The sequence below is a fragment of the Chenopodium album genome, chromosome 23 (assembly GCF_948465745.1).
Source record: "Chenopodium album chromosome 23, dcCheAlbu1.1, whole genome shotgun sequence".
NCBI lineage: Eukaryota > Viridiplantae > Streptophyta > Magnoliopsida > Caryophyllales > Amaranthaceae > Chenopodium > Chenopodium album.
The window spans coordinates 23,626,545-23,642,637 of record NC_137856.1 but is presented as its reverse complement, the minus strand read 5'-3'; the positions used below and the strand labels follow the sequence as shown (position 1 = coordinate 23,642,637).

General features: G+C 37.7%; 3 protein-coding genes across 3 annotated transcripts; all 3 read left to right on the top strand.

Moving 5' to 3' along the window:
- The first annotated feature begins 203 nt into the window (after positions 1-203).
- LOC145606664 (type IV inositol polyphosphate 5-phosphatase 7-like) lies at positions 204-5,002 on the top strand. Its single transcript, XM_081662475.1, has 13 exons — positions 204-658; positions 782-872; positions 1,335-1,403; positions 1,538-1,622; positions 1,705-1,809; positions 1,911-2,703; positions 2,817-3,010; positions 3,120-3,228; positions 3,318-3,466; positions 3,588-3,840; positions 3,950-4,001; positions 4,453-4,524; positions 4,626-5,002. The coding sequence occupies exons 1-10, from the start codon at positions 629-631 to the stop codon at positions 3,808-3,810; spliced, it is 1,848 nt and encodes a 615-aa protein (XP_081518601.1). The 5' UTR covers positions 204-628; the 3' UTR covers positions 3,811-3,840; positions 3,950-4,001; positions 4,453-4,524; positions 4,626-5,002.
- Positions 5,003-10,150: 5,148 nt separating this feature from the next.
- LOC145607163 (uncharacterized) lies at positions 10,151-10,630 on the top strand. The gene has a single exon (XM_081662909.1). The coding sequence runs from the start codon at positions 10,151-10,153 to the stop codon at positions 10,628-10,630; it is 480 nt and encodes a 159-aa protein (XP_081519035.1).
- A 4,722-nt stretch (positions 10,631-15,352) lies between these two features.
- LOC145607162 (uncharacterized) lies at positions 15,353-15,871 on the top strand. The gene has a single exon (XM_081662908.1). It carries the CDS (start codon positions 15,353-15,355, stop codon positions 15,869-15,871), a length of 519 nt encoding a protein of 172 aa, XP_081519034.1.
- The last annotated feature ends 222 nt before the right edge of the window (positions 15,872-16,093 follow it).

The window sequence follows — 16,093 nt, the reverse complement described above, 5'->3', positions numbered from 1 at the left end:
AAATTAATATCCGGCACATAGTGGGATCAACCAGACAACAACACATAACAATTTGTGAAAAAAAAACAATAAATTACAGAAAAAAATAAAAAATATAAAAAAAGCATGGGAAAATCTCATTCTTCTTCATCCAATTGCACTTTATTCTGTTCAAAATGCTTTGACTTTACCAATAAAAACGAGCTTTCCTTTTTTCTTTGGTTTGTTATTTTCTCTCTCTAAAGTTTCTCTCACTAAAATTTCTACTAGTAGAAGTAGTACAGAAAATTTTTATTGCGGCATTGTCTTGTTTTTAAGTTAAAACCTCATCAATCTTATTACTTCCTCACGCATTAAAGTGTGTTCATTCTTTGTTTTCTCTCTCTACTTTCTATCTCTAGAAAAAAAATTCACACAAAAAATAATTTTTTTTTTTCCATTTATTTGGTTAACACTTGTGGGAATTATAGTGGGTTTTTATTTTTGTAAACTTGGGTATTATTTTTATACATTATATTATATGAGAGAGACAAAATAATTAAAGTAATAATTAGCATAATTAGAGAGTATTTTTGAAGAAAGAGTGAGGTGGGAGCCTGGGAGGGGGTAGTAGGTTGAACAAAGAGCTGTATGAAGAATTGGTGATACAATGAGAGATGAAAAACCCAAGAAAAGCAAGGTTTTTTGATTTTCCACCATTTATTCTTACTAAATTTAGCTATTTTTTTTAATTAATTGTGTTTTTGAGATGATATAATGTTGGTTATAAAAATTAATTAATTTTTGTTTTGTGGGGTTGAAGCTTTGGTGGTCGAAGTCTCAGATTAAAAAATGGTTCAATATCAAGACTAAATGCGAGGAATTTCCTGTTGTTGATGATCTTGCTTATGGAGGTATGATGGTTAATTTATTAATTTCCATAATTTTCAATTTTATTATTTTGCATTTTGCAAAATTTTGAATTTAGACTCCAATTTAAATCGGTCCAGATTTAGTTGTTATATTACGGGTTCAAATCGAGTTATAAATGTGACAATTAATTCCGGAAAGAGGGAGTATTTTGTATTGCCTACCTTAACCAGTTAGTTAGAGACTAAATTTTGTTTGTTTGTTCTTTTGTGGGAGAAGGGTTGGTAGTCTTATTTGGTAACAGTACCAAGTATGCTTAAAAATTAATGATTGGCTGAAAATAAAATTCTCTAAATTGTCTATTTTGTCTTGTTATAACTATTGTGTTTTTATTAAATTTGGACGGTTTTTGTTTATTGATTAGAAAGCATTTGAGCATATGACTGTTTAATGTGATTTGTTGAAGATGTGAATTATAATATAAAGTTTGAATTATGGAAATTCAGGAGGTGAAGTGGAGTGGAGAAGTAGCTTCTCAGAGAGGGATCCATGTAATATCAAGAAAAGCAAAACAGGTAAAATCATAGATAAAGTATAATTTACAAGTATGTGATAAATTTTGATCACTAAAGTAGTGGTGTAATTTCATGAATGCTTTTTATTTTTAGTGACAAATTGTCATCCTTGTTTCCCATTATTGGTGGTGCAGAGAAATTCAACATCAACTCGGATCGGATGCGACTTGGCAAAGAATATCTTGAGCATCCTAGGATCATAGATGTCCAGAATCATAGGTAGTTTAAGCTATTTGTGTTTTAAACCCGAATCCACTCGCGTTTGAAAGAATATATACTTATACAGTTGAATTGGGTTCAGTGTTTTTGTAGCAACATGGAATGTGGGTGGGAAATCACCACCAAGTAATATGAACCTTGATGATTGGCTTCATGCCTCACCTGCTGCTGATATTTATGTTCTTGGGTATGTGATCATGTTTCATTTCAGCTGCGAAATTTGGTGAATTTGATGTTCTTGTTGCTGATGTATAATTGATGTTAGAATTTAAGTAGTTTATCTTTCAGATTTCAGGAAATTGTGCCCTTAAATCCAAGCAACATATTAGGAGCTGAAGATAATGGTCCTGCGAAAAAATGGGTCAACCTAATAAGAAAGACATTAAATAACCGTCCTGGGATATGTGGAAGCAGTGGTAATCATACTCCGTCCCCTGTTCCTAATCCAGTTGTAGAAATAAATGCTGATTTTGAAGGGTCCGGTCGCCATAGAGCTGCATCTTTCCTCCCTCGCCGATCATTTCAAGCCACAGGAAGTAGGAAGATGGACAATGACCCTTCCACATCACAGCCTCGACTTGAAAGGCGTTATAGTGTTTGTGACCGAGCTATATTTGGTAACAGACCGAGTGATTATAGGCCAAGTAATTGCAGACCGAGTGATTATAGACCAAGTGATTACAGACCAAGTGATTATAGGCCAAGTGACTACAGGGCAAGTGATTATAGGGCAAGTGATTATAGGCCTAGTGACTATAGGGCCAGTGATTACAGGGCTAGTGATTATAGACCTAGTGATTTCAGGCCAAGTGATTTCTCTAAATGGGGCTCATCTGATGACGATTATGGTCCGGGTGATTCACCAAGCACAGTATTATTTTCACCGATGTCATGTAGTGGATCTACCCAAAGTGACATCTGCTACCGACAGCCTAAGCAATCACGGTACTGCTTGGTGGTAAGCAAGCAAATGGTCGGGGTATTCCTCACAGTATGGGTCAGGAAAGATTTGAGAGAGCACGTACGAAATGTTAAAGTCTCTTGTGTTGGTAGAGGATTGATGGGTTACCTTGGAAATAAGGTACCTAAACTTTTTACAAAGTGCTAGTGCACATGTTAATTTTTGTTGAAAATCTGTATACTTGGTAAACGAGAAAAATTATAGAAATGTGATATCCTGATCTTCTTCTGTAGGGTTCCATTTCAGTCAGCATGTTGTTGCATCAGACCAGCTTCTGTTTTGTCTGCAGTCATTTAACCTCAGGACAGAAAGAAGGCGATGAGCTGCGCAGAAATGCTGATGTCATGGAGATCCTGAGGAAGACAAGGTTTCCACGCGTCAGTAATGTGGGTGATGAGAAGTCCCCTGAAACGATTGTTGAGCATGAGTAAGATCCTTTGCAACAAACATTGGTTATGTTCATTTAGTCATTATTTGTATCTGTCAATTGATTAACCAAAATTCCTCCAATTTCTGTCACATACAATTAATTGCAGTCGAGTCATTTGGCTTGGGGATCTAAATTATCGATTGACACTCCCATATCGGTCAGTCAGGGCACTTGTTGAGATGCAAAACTGGAGGGCATTGCTAGAGAGAGACCAGGTTTAGTACTTTCATGAATGCTTCTTATTGTTTATATGAGATATGCTGTTAACATCTTTCTCACAACTGAAAATTGGTTTCGTTTGCAGTTGCGTACAGAACAAAGAAGAGGCCGTGTATTTAACGAGTGGAAAGAGGGAAGTATATATTTCCCACCAACTTACAAGTATTCTCACAATTCAGACAGATATGCAGGGGATGATCTGGATCCTAAGGAGAAAAGAAGAACACCTGCTTGGTAAGTCTAATCTCTTGAAAAAGTTCAGGGATATCCGAGCCCACTCATTCCAAATCAGAAAAAGAAAGTTAACAAAAAGCTATGAGTGTACATTCTGATTGGAAATTGTATATGTTTGAAGGTGTGATCGAATATTATGGTACGGAAATGGCCTGCACCAGTTGTCTTATGTCCGCGCTGAGTCAAGATTTTCAGATCACAGACCAGTTTACAGTATATTTTGGGCCGAGGTGGAATCAATCCCGGCCAGATTAAGGAGAAGCATGAGTTGTGCTAGTTCCAGAGTAGAAGTTGCTGATCTCTTGCCTTACTCACATGGCTATACCGAACTTTGCTTTTTCTAAGGAATTGGGTTGAGCAAAAGACATCATCAAGTATTCACTCTTTCTTTCCTTTTCTGAATCTTGTGCATCTACCTTACTTCTGAGACAAGAGATGCCTGTTAATATTCTTATCTTATTAACTGTGTTATCTCACTGACAGAATGATCAAGCTCAGATGCTACTTCATCACTGCCATTTAGAATATTTTACTGGTAAGATTCCTTGTACTATATTTGAAGTCTCTTTCTTTCATCTATTTTATTTAGTTGTGTAATTAATTAAAGCATGTACTACTTCATCACTGCCATTTAGAATATTTTACTGGTAAGTTACCGCGCTTTAACAAAATTTTACTGGAAGCTCAACCTCATTCTCTGGCTACCACAAACCACCATATCACGATGGTCCTTAAAACAAATGTAATACTATTAGGTTGCGCAACCACAAGCCATCCGTTTGTTGATGGCTTAAATGGTTCCGTGACTAAGATCACAAGTTCACAACGCGACCAAACCCAAGATCTAAATCCTGAAATTGTTTAAAATAAGAGGAATGAAAAGGAAAACTGTTGAAGGGCATGTTATTTCTTTATAGAGAGACAAATATTCAGAATTTGTTGCACATTTCCATTAACAACTAAGATGATGGTCCCCATTTTTGCAGGCGGGAATAGCTTTGTACAAACTCAATTCCTTGACATGATGCAGACATTTCCTTGCTCATTGTTCGAAAAAGGTACCTCTTGTGCTTCTCTTTTTGGCTTATCTACTCTTTTCATCTAATCTTGTATTATTAGTGTTTGTTAACTAATCTCTTTTTCGACCGTCTTATTACAGGTGTAAATTCTGCAATTTTGTAAACAAGAACACGACTCGAAATTGTACATAAGTACGTGGTTAATATTCATCTTGAAACGAAGCTAACAAGATTCAACACGAACAACTTTTTGCTGACCAAGCTAATCAATTTAGGGTATTCCTTTATTTTTTTGTAATTTTTTTTGGGTGAAGTTTGATTTTTGCTGACTATGATTTAGTGGGGTTTCCCTTTTTATTTTTTTGATTTTAGAAAAAAAAAAGAGATAGGAGCTTAGTGATTTGATTAGGCATTCGTTGTGAAAGTGATGGAAAATCAATAGAAAAATATTATTTTATCTAGTACAAGTTTAATGATAGTGAGATTTTAAAGAGTTTTATTTTAATTAAATTTATAAGTATATAATATAATATGGTAACTAATCATTTCCCTGAAAAAGGTTGGGTATTCTCTTGATTATCCCCCAAAGTCCACTGCTTCTGTGTGTGTGTGTTTGCTTTGCCTTTTGCTTTTCCCGCGAGGTGTCCCCAACACCCTTGAAAAGCACTAGACAACGTTACAGGTTTTGGCACCAAAATCTGGACACTCATTATTTCTCTATTTTTACAGAATTTAATATCAAACATTCTTTTTACATCTTGGAATTTTATTTTGTGATTTGTGTATTCAAATGGAGTCAAAGATTTACTATTATTCTTAACCTTTGGCTTATGTATTAGACTCTCATTATATCTTATGAGACGGCTCATCTTTCCTATTCTTCGTGTTATCATCGGTTTTGTTAAACCGCAAAACTAAACCTCACAAGTCACCAAACATGAGAGCCGTGTCATTTTGTTCTTTACGTATATACAGCATTATGAATATCTTGTTCTCATTTCAATGATCATGATGATGCATATTACGTGTGCTGGATATTTGAAAAAGAAGTTATTGGTATTGTGAAGTGCATGTGTAACTAAGGTACAAAATAAGGATTAAGGTACAAAATCAAAGGATTAAGGATTAAAAATCTAAGGGATTATGGTGCAGAATAAAAAAACATTGGAGTATACCAGTTATAGATTCCCTTAAAATGTTAGGTTTTGAAGTTGCAAATGTTGAAGAGGGGACCTTTGCTTTTGAAGACGGAGACTAAACCACTGTGATCAAGTCTCTTTCTGTCTCTTACCAGACACTAAACAATAAAGATAGTGAAATTTGAGATGGATCATGAATTTGGATGAATCTTCAACATTTTGACTGATTAATCTAAAATTTGACCATAATTTTTTATTCCATTTGGTTTTTTTGATGAGTAAGGTGGCAACAAAATTTTGAATCTAGGGATGTCGATAGGGCGGATCGAAGGATGAGGATAATACCTTCACACCCTACTGTGCTTAAAAGAATCTCATACCTATCCCATCCCATCCCATCCCATCCCTGCCCCACCACACCACTCATGGCAAGTACAATACTTGCATTTATCCCCCTCAACGGGTACAAGCTTAAATTCATCTCCGCAACCACCCACTTGGTTATCCATATCCGCTAATTGCAACATTTTTAAACCAAAAAAAAGTTAATATAGTACCACATGATTTTCACCAATGTCTAGTTTAGACAAGGCAAGCGCTGTATTAGAAGTTAGGAGGTGTCACGATTACGAATCTGCCAAACAGCAGTACAACTATGCCCCTTCTAGCCCAAACCACGAGAAGCACCTCAAAGCAAATATGAAGAATTTCATATCCCACCAACGTGGTACAAAACTACAAAACACTATCTTCCCTCAAAATAGAAGAATGAGAAAGTAAAACAAGCTTTTTACAATTCCTTAGCATTAAATCCAACAATAGTCTCTTCAGTAGTCTCTCTCGTCTCTCACCTGTCTCAAATTGTGAAATTGCAGCCTTACTTTGTAGGAAATGTTTCAATTTAGGTATATGATTTAAGAAAGATCGGATATTCAAAAGATCAAAATATTACCTAATTAACATTAAAATTTATGCAAACTAAATGAAGCCCCAAGGAAAATCATACATTTTAACATCATAAGATTTTGAATTAAAAGAATCAACTAATCAAGTTTTTGATCTGAGATAACAATAGTACATGTAAGTGATGTTAGTTTTTGATAACCAACTATACATTTTATACATAGTTGGTACAAGAATGCAGTGATGTTAGTTTTCGATCTGAGCTAACAATAGTACATGTAAGTCCTGTTGTTATTAACTGTACCAAAACCCATAGACTAGCTTATACTAATCAAGTTTTTGATCGTAAAACAATTGAGACATATAATGTACTTCTGTAAGATTTGACAAGGTGACAATTTACAATACAGTTTTACAAAATCCTGCCTATAATCTAAGATAGGGTGATTGAAAACTGACAATATATCCCCCTTACAGTATTCGAAAATTGCCTATGCGCTTTGATTTCTTTCAAGCTGTATCCTGATAGAGAATACAAGCAAATTACTCCTCTTTTTTTTTTTTTTTTTTTTTTTTTTTTTTTTTTTTTAATTTTTTTTATTATCCTCTTCATTTTCTATTGGAACTTAAAGATCGAATTCTTGTAGCTACAGTCGATACATGATGATGAGGGGAATAATCGAAGTCAATAGATATAAGTAACAGGAGATCAGGATCATAAACCAGGTTGGACATCATATCAAGACTAATTGAAATTGATGTATTTAAAATATATAAAAATATAGTGTTTTAGCACTGTTAGACCAGACCTATAATTGAGATTGTCTGCAACGTACCATACATAAAGAAAAAGAAGATGAAAGCTGAAAATTTCGGTGCTTCAGTGTCCCAATACTCGAATCTTAATTGATTCAATAAAATCTTATGAAATAAAAGCACCAGGAAACATAAACTTTTCACCAAGTACTTGAAACATTCATCAATGTATAATTTGCCACTAATGTTATCATCAATATATATCTTATTTTCACTGACTGTAGAATCCAAAGTATATATCTCTTCTTTCTCCTCGGCTTCAATGTATTTATTCCGACAGTAGTTGCTGCAGAATGCCTCTAAGTTCCTGCGTGGAAATAACATTCATACTGAATAATCTGTAAACTAATTTAAGGAATCAAAAGGAAAACAGAAAACAGAGATCGTAAAGGAGAATTATCGATTTTAGCCAATAAATCATTGAGTACGTATGCAAATTCACATAAATTTTTCAGCAACACGAGTAAAATAATACCCTTTTGTTGCACGTATGTATGTAATAAGAAACCGAGATAGTAGATGAAGTGAGTACATATGCAAACTGTTGGGCCCGTATTGTAATACGACCCATTACATTTAGGGCATCAGTCCAAGAATCAATAAATCAGCAAAAATAAGCAAACGACTTGATTGGAGTAAATAAGGAAAGCAGCATCAAGGATATCAATCAAGGAGATACTTGCCAAAGACACACCTACAGAACAGGGAAGAAGATAAATCAAGAAGATCTTCCTCATTTTGAATATATTCCGAACATATTTGTAAACCCTAGAGATCCCTAGGTATAAATAAGTATAATAAGACATTTTGAGCATTCATGTACGCACATATACTCTAAATACAATAGAATTACCCTGCATTTACCTACGGAGCTTCGTCCCTACTGAAGAAGGAGGCTTGTCCTTATTCAGTATTGTATCTCTAAACTTATTCTCTTTTCATAATAGAGTTCATTCTGTTTGCGTATTGTTTGTTCATTGCTTATCTATTGCTTTATCATTGCTTTATTGCTATTTTGTATGCTTTTGGTAGTATGATTGTTATTACCCCTCAAACCTAGCAGATTCTCATATGTCCTTGTTGAGATTTGCCTAAACAATTTGGCGCCCACCGTGGGGCTGATAATCAATTAACCTACCAATTCGCCAAAAAACCAATACAAACACCATGTCTGGGCACCAAGTACCCTTTACCATGGCCGAAATCAATGAGGGAATGAACGCATTCCGTCAAACCTTAGACCAACAAAAAAGCCAAATCGAAACACTGTTGGACCAAAAGGTTCAAACTGAAGCCAAGCTTACCAGTCTCACCAAGCAAAATGAAGCCCTCCGTAGCCAAATACAATCAGTCGCTTCTAAAACCATTAACACCAGAAAGAACACTGAAAGTATAGCCATGCAGCTTGATATGTCAGGTACCTTTCATACCCCTAACGGGGAAAAAGGATCTAACACTAGGGAAACAGCCCTAGATCTAGACTCTTTGAATGTAGGAACCACTAAGCAGAACAGCCAAGAAGGATCTGAGGAGGGAAAGATAGAGAAGGTAGTCAAAGAGTACCTCAAAGCAATCGAAGCCAAGATCGCCAAGATCCCTGGAATGCCAAAGCCCATGGAGGAAGAAGCGTCAGATGGCTATATAGAATCTCCTTTCTCAGAAGAGATTGCCATGGTAGAAGTGCCAAAGAGGTTCAGTACACCCAACATGGCCATGTACGATGGAACAACAGACCCTGATGAGCACGTATCCCTCTACAAGCAGAAGATGATGACCAGCTCAATCCCTAGAGACATCAGAGAGGCCATCATGTGCAAAGGCTTTGGAGCCACATTATCAGGTCCAGCTTTAACTTGGTTCACTAATTTAGATAATGGGACAATTTGATCTTTTGCAGGAATGGTAAACCTATTCAAGGTCCAGTTCGCCAGTAGCAGGAAGATAGAGAAGCAGTCATCGGATTTATACCGTGTTGTGCAAAGACATGGTGAATCCTTGAGGGATTATCTTAACAGGTTCAACAGGGAAAAGATTGGAATACACAAGTGCGATGCTCCTACAACCATTGAAGCGTTCAGAAGAGGATTGCTAGATCACAGTGAACTCTACAAGGAATTAACCAAATATCCATGCACAACCTTTGAAGATGTACAAGCTAAGGCAATGGCTCAAGTCAGATTCGAAGAAGATGCATATGCAAGAAAGACTCCAGAGCTCAGAAAGGATGAAGATCGTCCGCCAAGAAGGAACAACAACTTCCCCAGGAGAGATCATCGATTCAAGCCGTATCAGCGTTCCCGCTTTGATGAAGGATCAGTCAATGCTGTCGAAGGAGAGTTTTCTGATTGGAGGGAAGATCCTGAGCTCCCACCCAAGTTGCACGAGTATTGCTTCAATGTCAACCCTGCAGGAGTAATAAGGACCTTAAACAAGATGGGAGATACTGTTCAATGGCCCAGAAGGAGTGACAGGCCTGGGGAGAAGAAGGATCCATCCAGATGGTGTGATTTCCATTCAGAAAGTCACACTACTGACGAATGTGTCGCGCTCAGAAAGGAAGTTGCATACTTGTTAAAGAAGGGCTACCTCAAAGAACTCTTGTCAGATAGATCTAAAGCTTCAGGGAAGGACAGAGAGTCCAAGCAAGGAGGTCCTCCACCCCACCTCCAATTGTCAAAACCATCTGTTTCATATCAGGAGGGTCAGAAGTATGCGGTCTAACATATTCAGCAGCAAAGCGGCATGCAAAAGAAAGCAACAAAGAGCAACCAGATAAGAGGGAAAAATCAAAGATAGACATCCCTATCATGTTTGAAGAAAGCGATGCAGTAGAAGGTCATCATGACGGTCTAGTGATCTCACTCCCAGTTGGAAACTGCATGATTAAGCGAATCCTAGTTGACAATGGAAGCTCTGCAAATATCATCATGCTAGACACCTTAAAGCATATGAACATAGATGAGAAAAATATCGTTAACAAATCAACAATGCTAGTAGGATTCAGCGGGGAAACCAAAAAGACAAGTGGGGAGATTACATTGGCAACATATGCAAAAGGGATCAACCTGCAAGTCAAGTTCTTAGTGATCGACACTCTATCTTCATACAATATGATTCTGGGAAGACCCTGGATACATGAAATGAAAGCCATCCCTTCTACGTACCATCAGGTCATTAAGTGTCCTACTAGATGGGGAATTCAAGAAATCAGAGGAGATCCTAAGGAAGCTAAAGAATGTTACAAAATAGCACTGAAGGCAACATCTGCAGAAAAGAGTTCAGCATAGCAATCAGAGGGTCATCTGGGCCAAGAGAAGTTGAGTATATCAGAAGAGCAAGAAGCTACAGAAGTCCAGCTGAACCCCATGCATCCAGATCAGAAAGTCAGAATAGGCTCAGAGCTGAAAGCAGAACTCAGACAACAAATTTACGACTTCCTGGAAGAAGAGAAAGATGTGTTTGCTTGGACCCATGAAGACATGAAAGGCATTTCCCCAGAAGTTATCACCCACAAGTTAAACGTAGATCCAATGCATACACCAGTGAAGCAAAGAAGAAGAAAATTCGCGCCAGAAAAGAACAAGATCATCAACGAAGAAATTCAAAACCTACTGAAGACAGGAAAGATCAGAGAAGTAAAGTACCCAGAATGGCTTGCCAACGTGGTGGTAGTAAGGAAGAAGAATGGGAAATGGCGAATCTGCATAGACTTCACAGACATCAACAAAGCTTGCCTAAAAGACCCATTCCCTTTACCTCATATCGATGCCATGGTAGATGCCACAGTAGGACACGAGTTGCTATCCTTTATGGACGCCTACAGTGGTTACAACCAGATCCTCATGCACAAGGATGATCAAGAAAAGACAGCCTTCATTAACAGTCAAGGAATATACTGCTACAAGGTGATGCCTTTCGGATTGAAGAATGCAGGGGCAACGTACCAAAGGTTGGTAAACAAGATGTTTGAAGAACAAATTGGAAACACAATGGAAGTTTACATAGACGATATGGTAGTTAAATCCAAGAAGGCAGAAGATCACGTCAGAGACCTTAGAGAAGCATTCGTCATCCTGAAACAATACGGCATGAAGCTAAATCCCACAAAGTGCACATTTGGAGTACAATCAGGAAAGTTCTTGGGATACATGGTTACACAAAGAGGAATAGAAGCCAGTCCGGAACAAGTCAAAGCCATCCTAGACCTAGAGCGACCGAAATCCAAGAAGGATGTACAGAGCTTAACAGGAAAAATCGCGGCACTGAACAGGTTCATTTCAAAGTCTTCAGAAAAGAACAGAGCTTTCTACGAGGTACTGAAAAAGAACAAGGAGTTTAAGTGGGAACAGGAACACGATGAAGCATTCTAGAAGCTGAAAGAATACCTAGCCAACCCGTTGATTCTCTCCAAGCCCAAAGAAGGAGAGCCACTCCAGCTATACCTTGCAGTATCTGAAGGGACGGTCAGTGCAGTTCTCACAAGAGAAGAAGAAAAGGAACAATTCCCAATCTACTACGTAAGCAAGACCCTGCTCAGTGCGGAAACAAGATATGCATCACTAGAGAAAATCATTTTAGCCTTGTTCACTGCTTCAGTGAAGTTACGTCCATACTTCGAGAGCCATTCCATACAAGTACGAACCAATTACCCCATCAGAGCTATCATGAGAAAGCCAGAAATGTCAGGAAGGATGGAGAAATGGGCTCTACATCTGAGCAGGTACGACATACAGTACTGTAGGGAATATTTCAAGCATTATGATCCCAAACTTGAACCCCACTGTGATCATACACTAAAGTACGGTGGCGTTCCAAAGGGAAAGACAAAGAGCAAAAAGAGTCGCCAACAAGTTTTAGGAACTTGTAAACCCAAAAGACAATCCAAAAGGACCATCAACTACTCCATAAGGTCTTGAACCAAACATGGTCCGGGGATGAGGGTACGAATCCAATCTACAAAAGAAAGGACCCGCCCTATAAAATAGGCCTCTACTTTGTTCTGCTCGTATTCATGCGCGTTTTTCGAATAACATACAAACATTATATTAAACCTACCCTGTTTATCTATGTTGGTTGAATATTAATGCACAAACAAATCTATTATTGGCGATCACTTGAGTTAAAATCACATTAGCCTAAACCAAATTAATAATTATCTTATTAAGCGTGATTTCAAGTACAAATTCCCTTTAACAAGCATAAAAGGTGTGATCAAGCAATAACAATAAAACATAAATCATATCAAGCAACATAATAATAAATCAATATTAAATAATAATCATGATAAATAAGAATGATAATAACATGATAAGGCATAATAAAGCTTGATAATAATAGCAAGATCCTAGGCATGATACTAACAATAAAGATCAAAGCTTCAAACCTAACATGGTACTAACATGATATTAGAAAGAGTAAAGGCATCCTAAACATGATACTAGAAAGCATTAAATAACATCCTAACATGATACTAGGAATCATAAACATCCTAACATGATACTAGGAATTATAAGACAATAATAAACAAATCTAAACATGCTTTCTACATTGAAAGAGAGTAATAAGATTACATACTTTGAAGCCTGGTACCTTTTTCTAATAACAAAATACACAAGTTATTAAACTTCAATGAAAATAATAAACAATAATTAAAGAATCAAATTGAAATCAATAAAGTTTTGACTAGTTTTGGACCAAACCCTCAGAAATTATCAAACCTTGCACGTCTAGGGCGAAGGCAACTTCGAACTTGGCTAAGAGACTCTAAGTCTTGTGAATGCGGAATATTGTATTTTGAAAGGGCAGTTTAGAAAGAGAGAGAGAAAAAGAAAGAATTAAGTAATTCTTGAGAGGGAATAGAGAGAATTGAGAAAGAGTTGATGATTGTGAATGATAATTGTGAATGATCTTTCAAAACAGGGATTCGGACGCTATTTATAATGAAAATAATCCGGAAAAACATAGAATTTGATAAGGAATAAAACTCTACGCTGTCGCCAGGAATTAACTCTGTCGCGCGGCGACAGGGTCTGTCGCGCGGCGACAGACTTGTCGTTTGGCGACAGCCTGTATTAGCGCGTTTTTCTTCACGCGGAATCCGATCTTTAATCAACTTGATCTACGGAATCCGTACAGAAGATAAAATACATTTTTAAGATAACAAAACAATATTTTATTCCAAATAAAAGTCTATTAAAAGATAATTAATTATTAAATCTAATAATATTAGAATTAAAAGGAACCTTCTAGAAACTTCTAGAAAACTATAATTAATCCTAATAGTTTTAGGAATAATAATTAACATTGGGCCCTCCTCTAGATCATTGGGCCGCATTTAAAATAATTAACCAGGCCCAGTTTAGTATTTTGGCCATAACTTCCTCAATATTCATCGGAATCGATCTTATAATATATCGTTGGAAAGATCTTTTCAAGCCCCATCCAACTACACTATTATTGGACCTTTATCATGGACCAAACGTAAACTGGTTCGGCTATTTTGAAATAAAATCATTTTCAAAAACAGAGAGAAAAGAATTTTATTAAAACTAAACCGCAACACTCGACTTTCAAACCACTTTCACCTAATTCGATAATAACACAACGTGAAAGGCATTCATCACTGGGTTTGGTTTTGGGGAGACATAAATGGGTGTCTACAAGTACTAACCCAGGACGGCGGTCAAATCTCAAGCCTTGGCAGATTTCGTGGCAGACTTCAGCCCTACCCTTGAAGAAGAAGCGCAGAAGGAAGTACTAGCTCTACAGGAACCAAAAGCTGCGCAGAAATGGACACTCCATACAGATGGTGCAGCAAACATACGAGGAGTAGGCTTAGGGGTAGTACTGACATCACCCCAAGGAGACAAGATAGCACAGGCAATAAGGTGTAACTTCAAGGCTACCAATAATGAAGCTGAATATGAAGCACTAATCACAGGGCTAACCGTTGCAAAAGACATGAAGATACAACACCTGGAAGTAATTTCTGACTCTCTACTCATGGTAAACCAAGTCAACGGGCAATATGCAGCAAAAGACACTAGAATGATTGCCTACCTAGAAGTCACAAAGAAGCTCATCAAAGAATTCAAGGAGTTCAAGATAGAACAAGTATCCTGAAACCTGAACACCGAAGCAGACGCACTGGCAAATTTGGGGTCAAACATCAATCCAGAAGAATTTGGGGCAATCCCACTAGTACACGTACTCTCACCAGCCATAGAGAAGGAGTCAACCATGAGTGTCTACGAAATTCAAGCAGGCCCTACAGAAGAAGAAGACAACAGTTGGACAACGCCTCTGAAAGAATACCTCTTGGGCAACACGAAACCAACAGGGAAAGTAACAGCTCAAGCATTCGCTCAGAAAGCCTCCAAGTACTGCCTGATCAGCAACGTACTCTTCAAGAAATCTGCAGCAGGACCTTTCTTAAGATGCCTGGAAAGAAAAGAAGCTCAGCAAGTCTTACAATCCCTACACAGTGGAGAATGCGGATCGGAAATCACTCCGGAGGAAGGAATCTAGCCAACAGAGCACTTAGAATGGGATACTACTGGCCCAGCATGAGGAAGGATGCAGCAGAGTTCGCCAAGAAATGCCTAGCATGCCAAAAACATGCGCCCTTGACACACAAGCCATCAGAAGAATTACACCCAACGTTGACACCTTGGCCATTTATGAAGTGGGGAATGGATATAGTAAAGCTACCCCCATCATCAGGACAGAGAGTGTACTTCTTAGCAATGACAGACTACTTTTCCAAATGGATTGAAGCAGAAGCATACAAGGAAATCAAGGATAAGCACGTCATATCATTTATAAAGAGGAACATTCTAAGCAGGTTCGGAGTACCAGCAGAGATCATTACAGACAATGGGTCCCAATTCATCAGCAACAAAACCACCAAGTTCTGTAAGGAATGGAACATCACCCTTATCACATCTACACCAAGGTACCCACAAGAAAACGGACAAGCAGAATCAAGCAACAAAGTCCTTATAGGCAACATGAAGAAAAGGCTGGAAGGAGCCAAGGGAAAATGGGCAGATGAACTACCCAACATATTGTGGGCAGACAGGACAACTCCTAAAGGTGCTACAGGTCATACCCCTTTCTCACTGGTTTACGGATGTGAAGCTGTAATCCCAACAGAGGTAGAAGTACCTACAGCAAGGTACGGGCTAATGACAGAAGAAAGAAACCAAGCAGAACTAATTCACAACTTAGACACAGTGGAGGAACTCAGGGAAGACGCACAAATGAGAATGGCAGCATATCAGCAGGAAGTAGCAAGATCCTTCAACAAGAATGTCAGAATCAAAGTCTTCAAGCTAGGAGATTGGGTTCTCAGGAAGGTATACGAAAACACCAGGGAAGTCAATGCAGGAAAGCTAGCACCCAACTGGGAAGGACCCTATGAAATCACTAAGGTAGTAGGTAATGGAGCATACAGACTCAGGAATGCAGAAGGAAAAGACGTGCAGCGAAGTTGGAACGCAACACATTTAAAGCTATATCATTTCTGAAGAAAGGTACGCAGTTGTTATTTCAATTTTTTCTTTTAATTTACAAAAAGAAAAAAAAAAACAGGAAAACAAGCAACAATACAAAAAAAAAGAAGAAAACAGAAAAACACAAAAATCTCCAACAACCAAAATCAGCACGAAAGGTACTCATCTATCTCTATTCTTTGTCAATTTGCTTTATGATCATTACGAGTACTGACTTTGGCATCGGAGGGCCGTTGG

Coding starts and splice junctions, on each gene's coding strand:
- LOC145606664 (XM_081662475.1), top strand. CDS start 629: ATGAGAGATGAAAAACCCAAGAAAAGCAAG. Junction 1,404..1,537: donor TATCAAGAAAAGCAAAACAG/GTAAAATCATAG, acceptor TTGGTGGTGCAG/AGAAATTCAACATCAACTCG. Junction 2,704..2,816: donor TGGGTTACCTTGGAAATAAG/GTACCTAAACTT, acceptor CTTCTTCTGTAG/GGTTCCATTTCAGTCAGCAT.
- LOC145607163 (XM_081662909.1), top strand. CDS start 10,151: ATGTTTGAAGAAAGCGATGCAGTAGAAGGTCATCATGACGGTCTAGTG.
- LOC145607162 (XM_081662908.1), top strand. CDS start 15,353: ATGAAGAAAAGGCTGGAAGGAGCCAAGGGAAAATGGGCAGATGAACTA.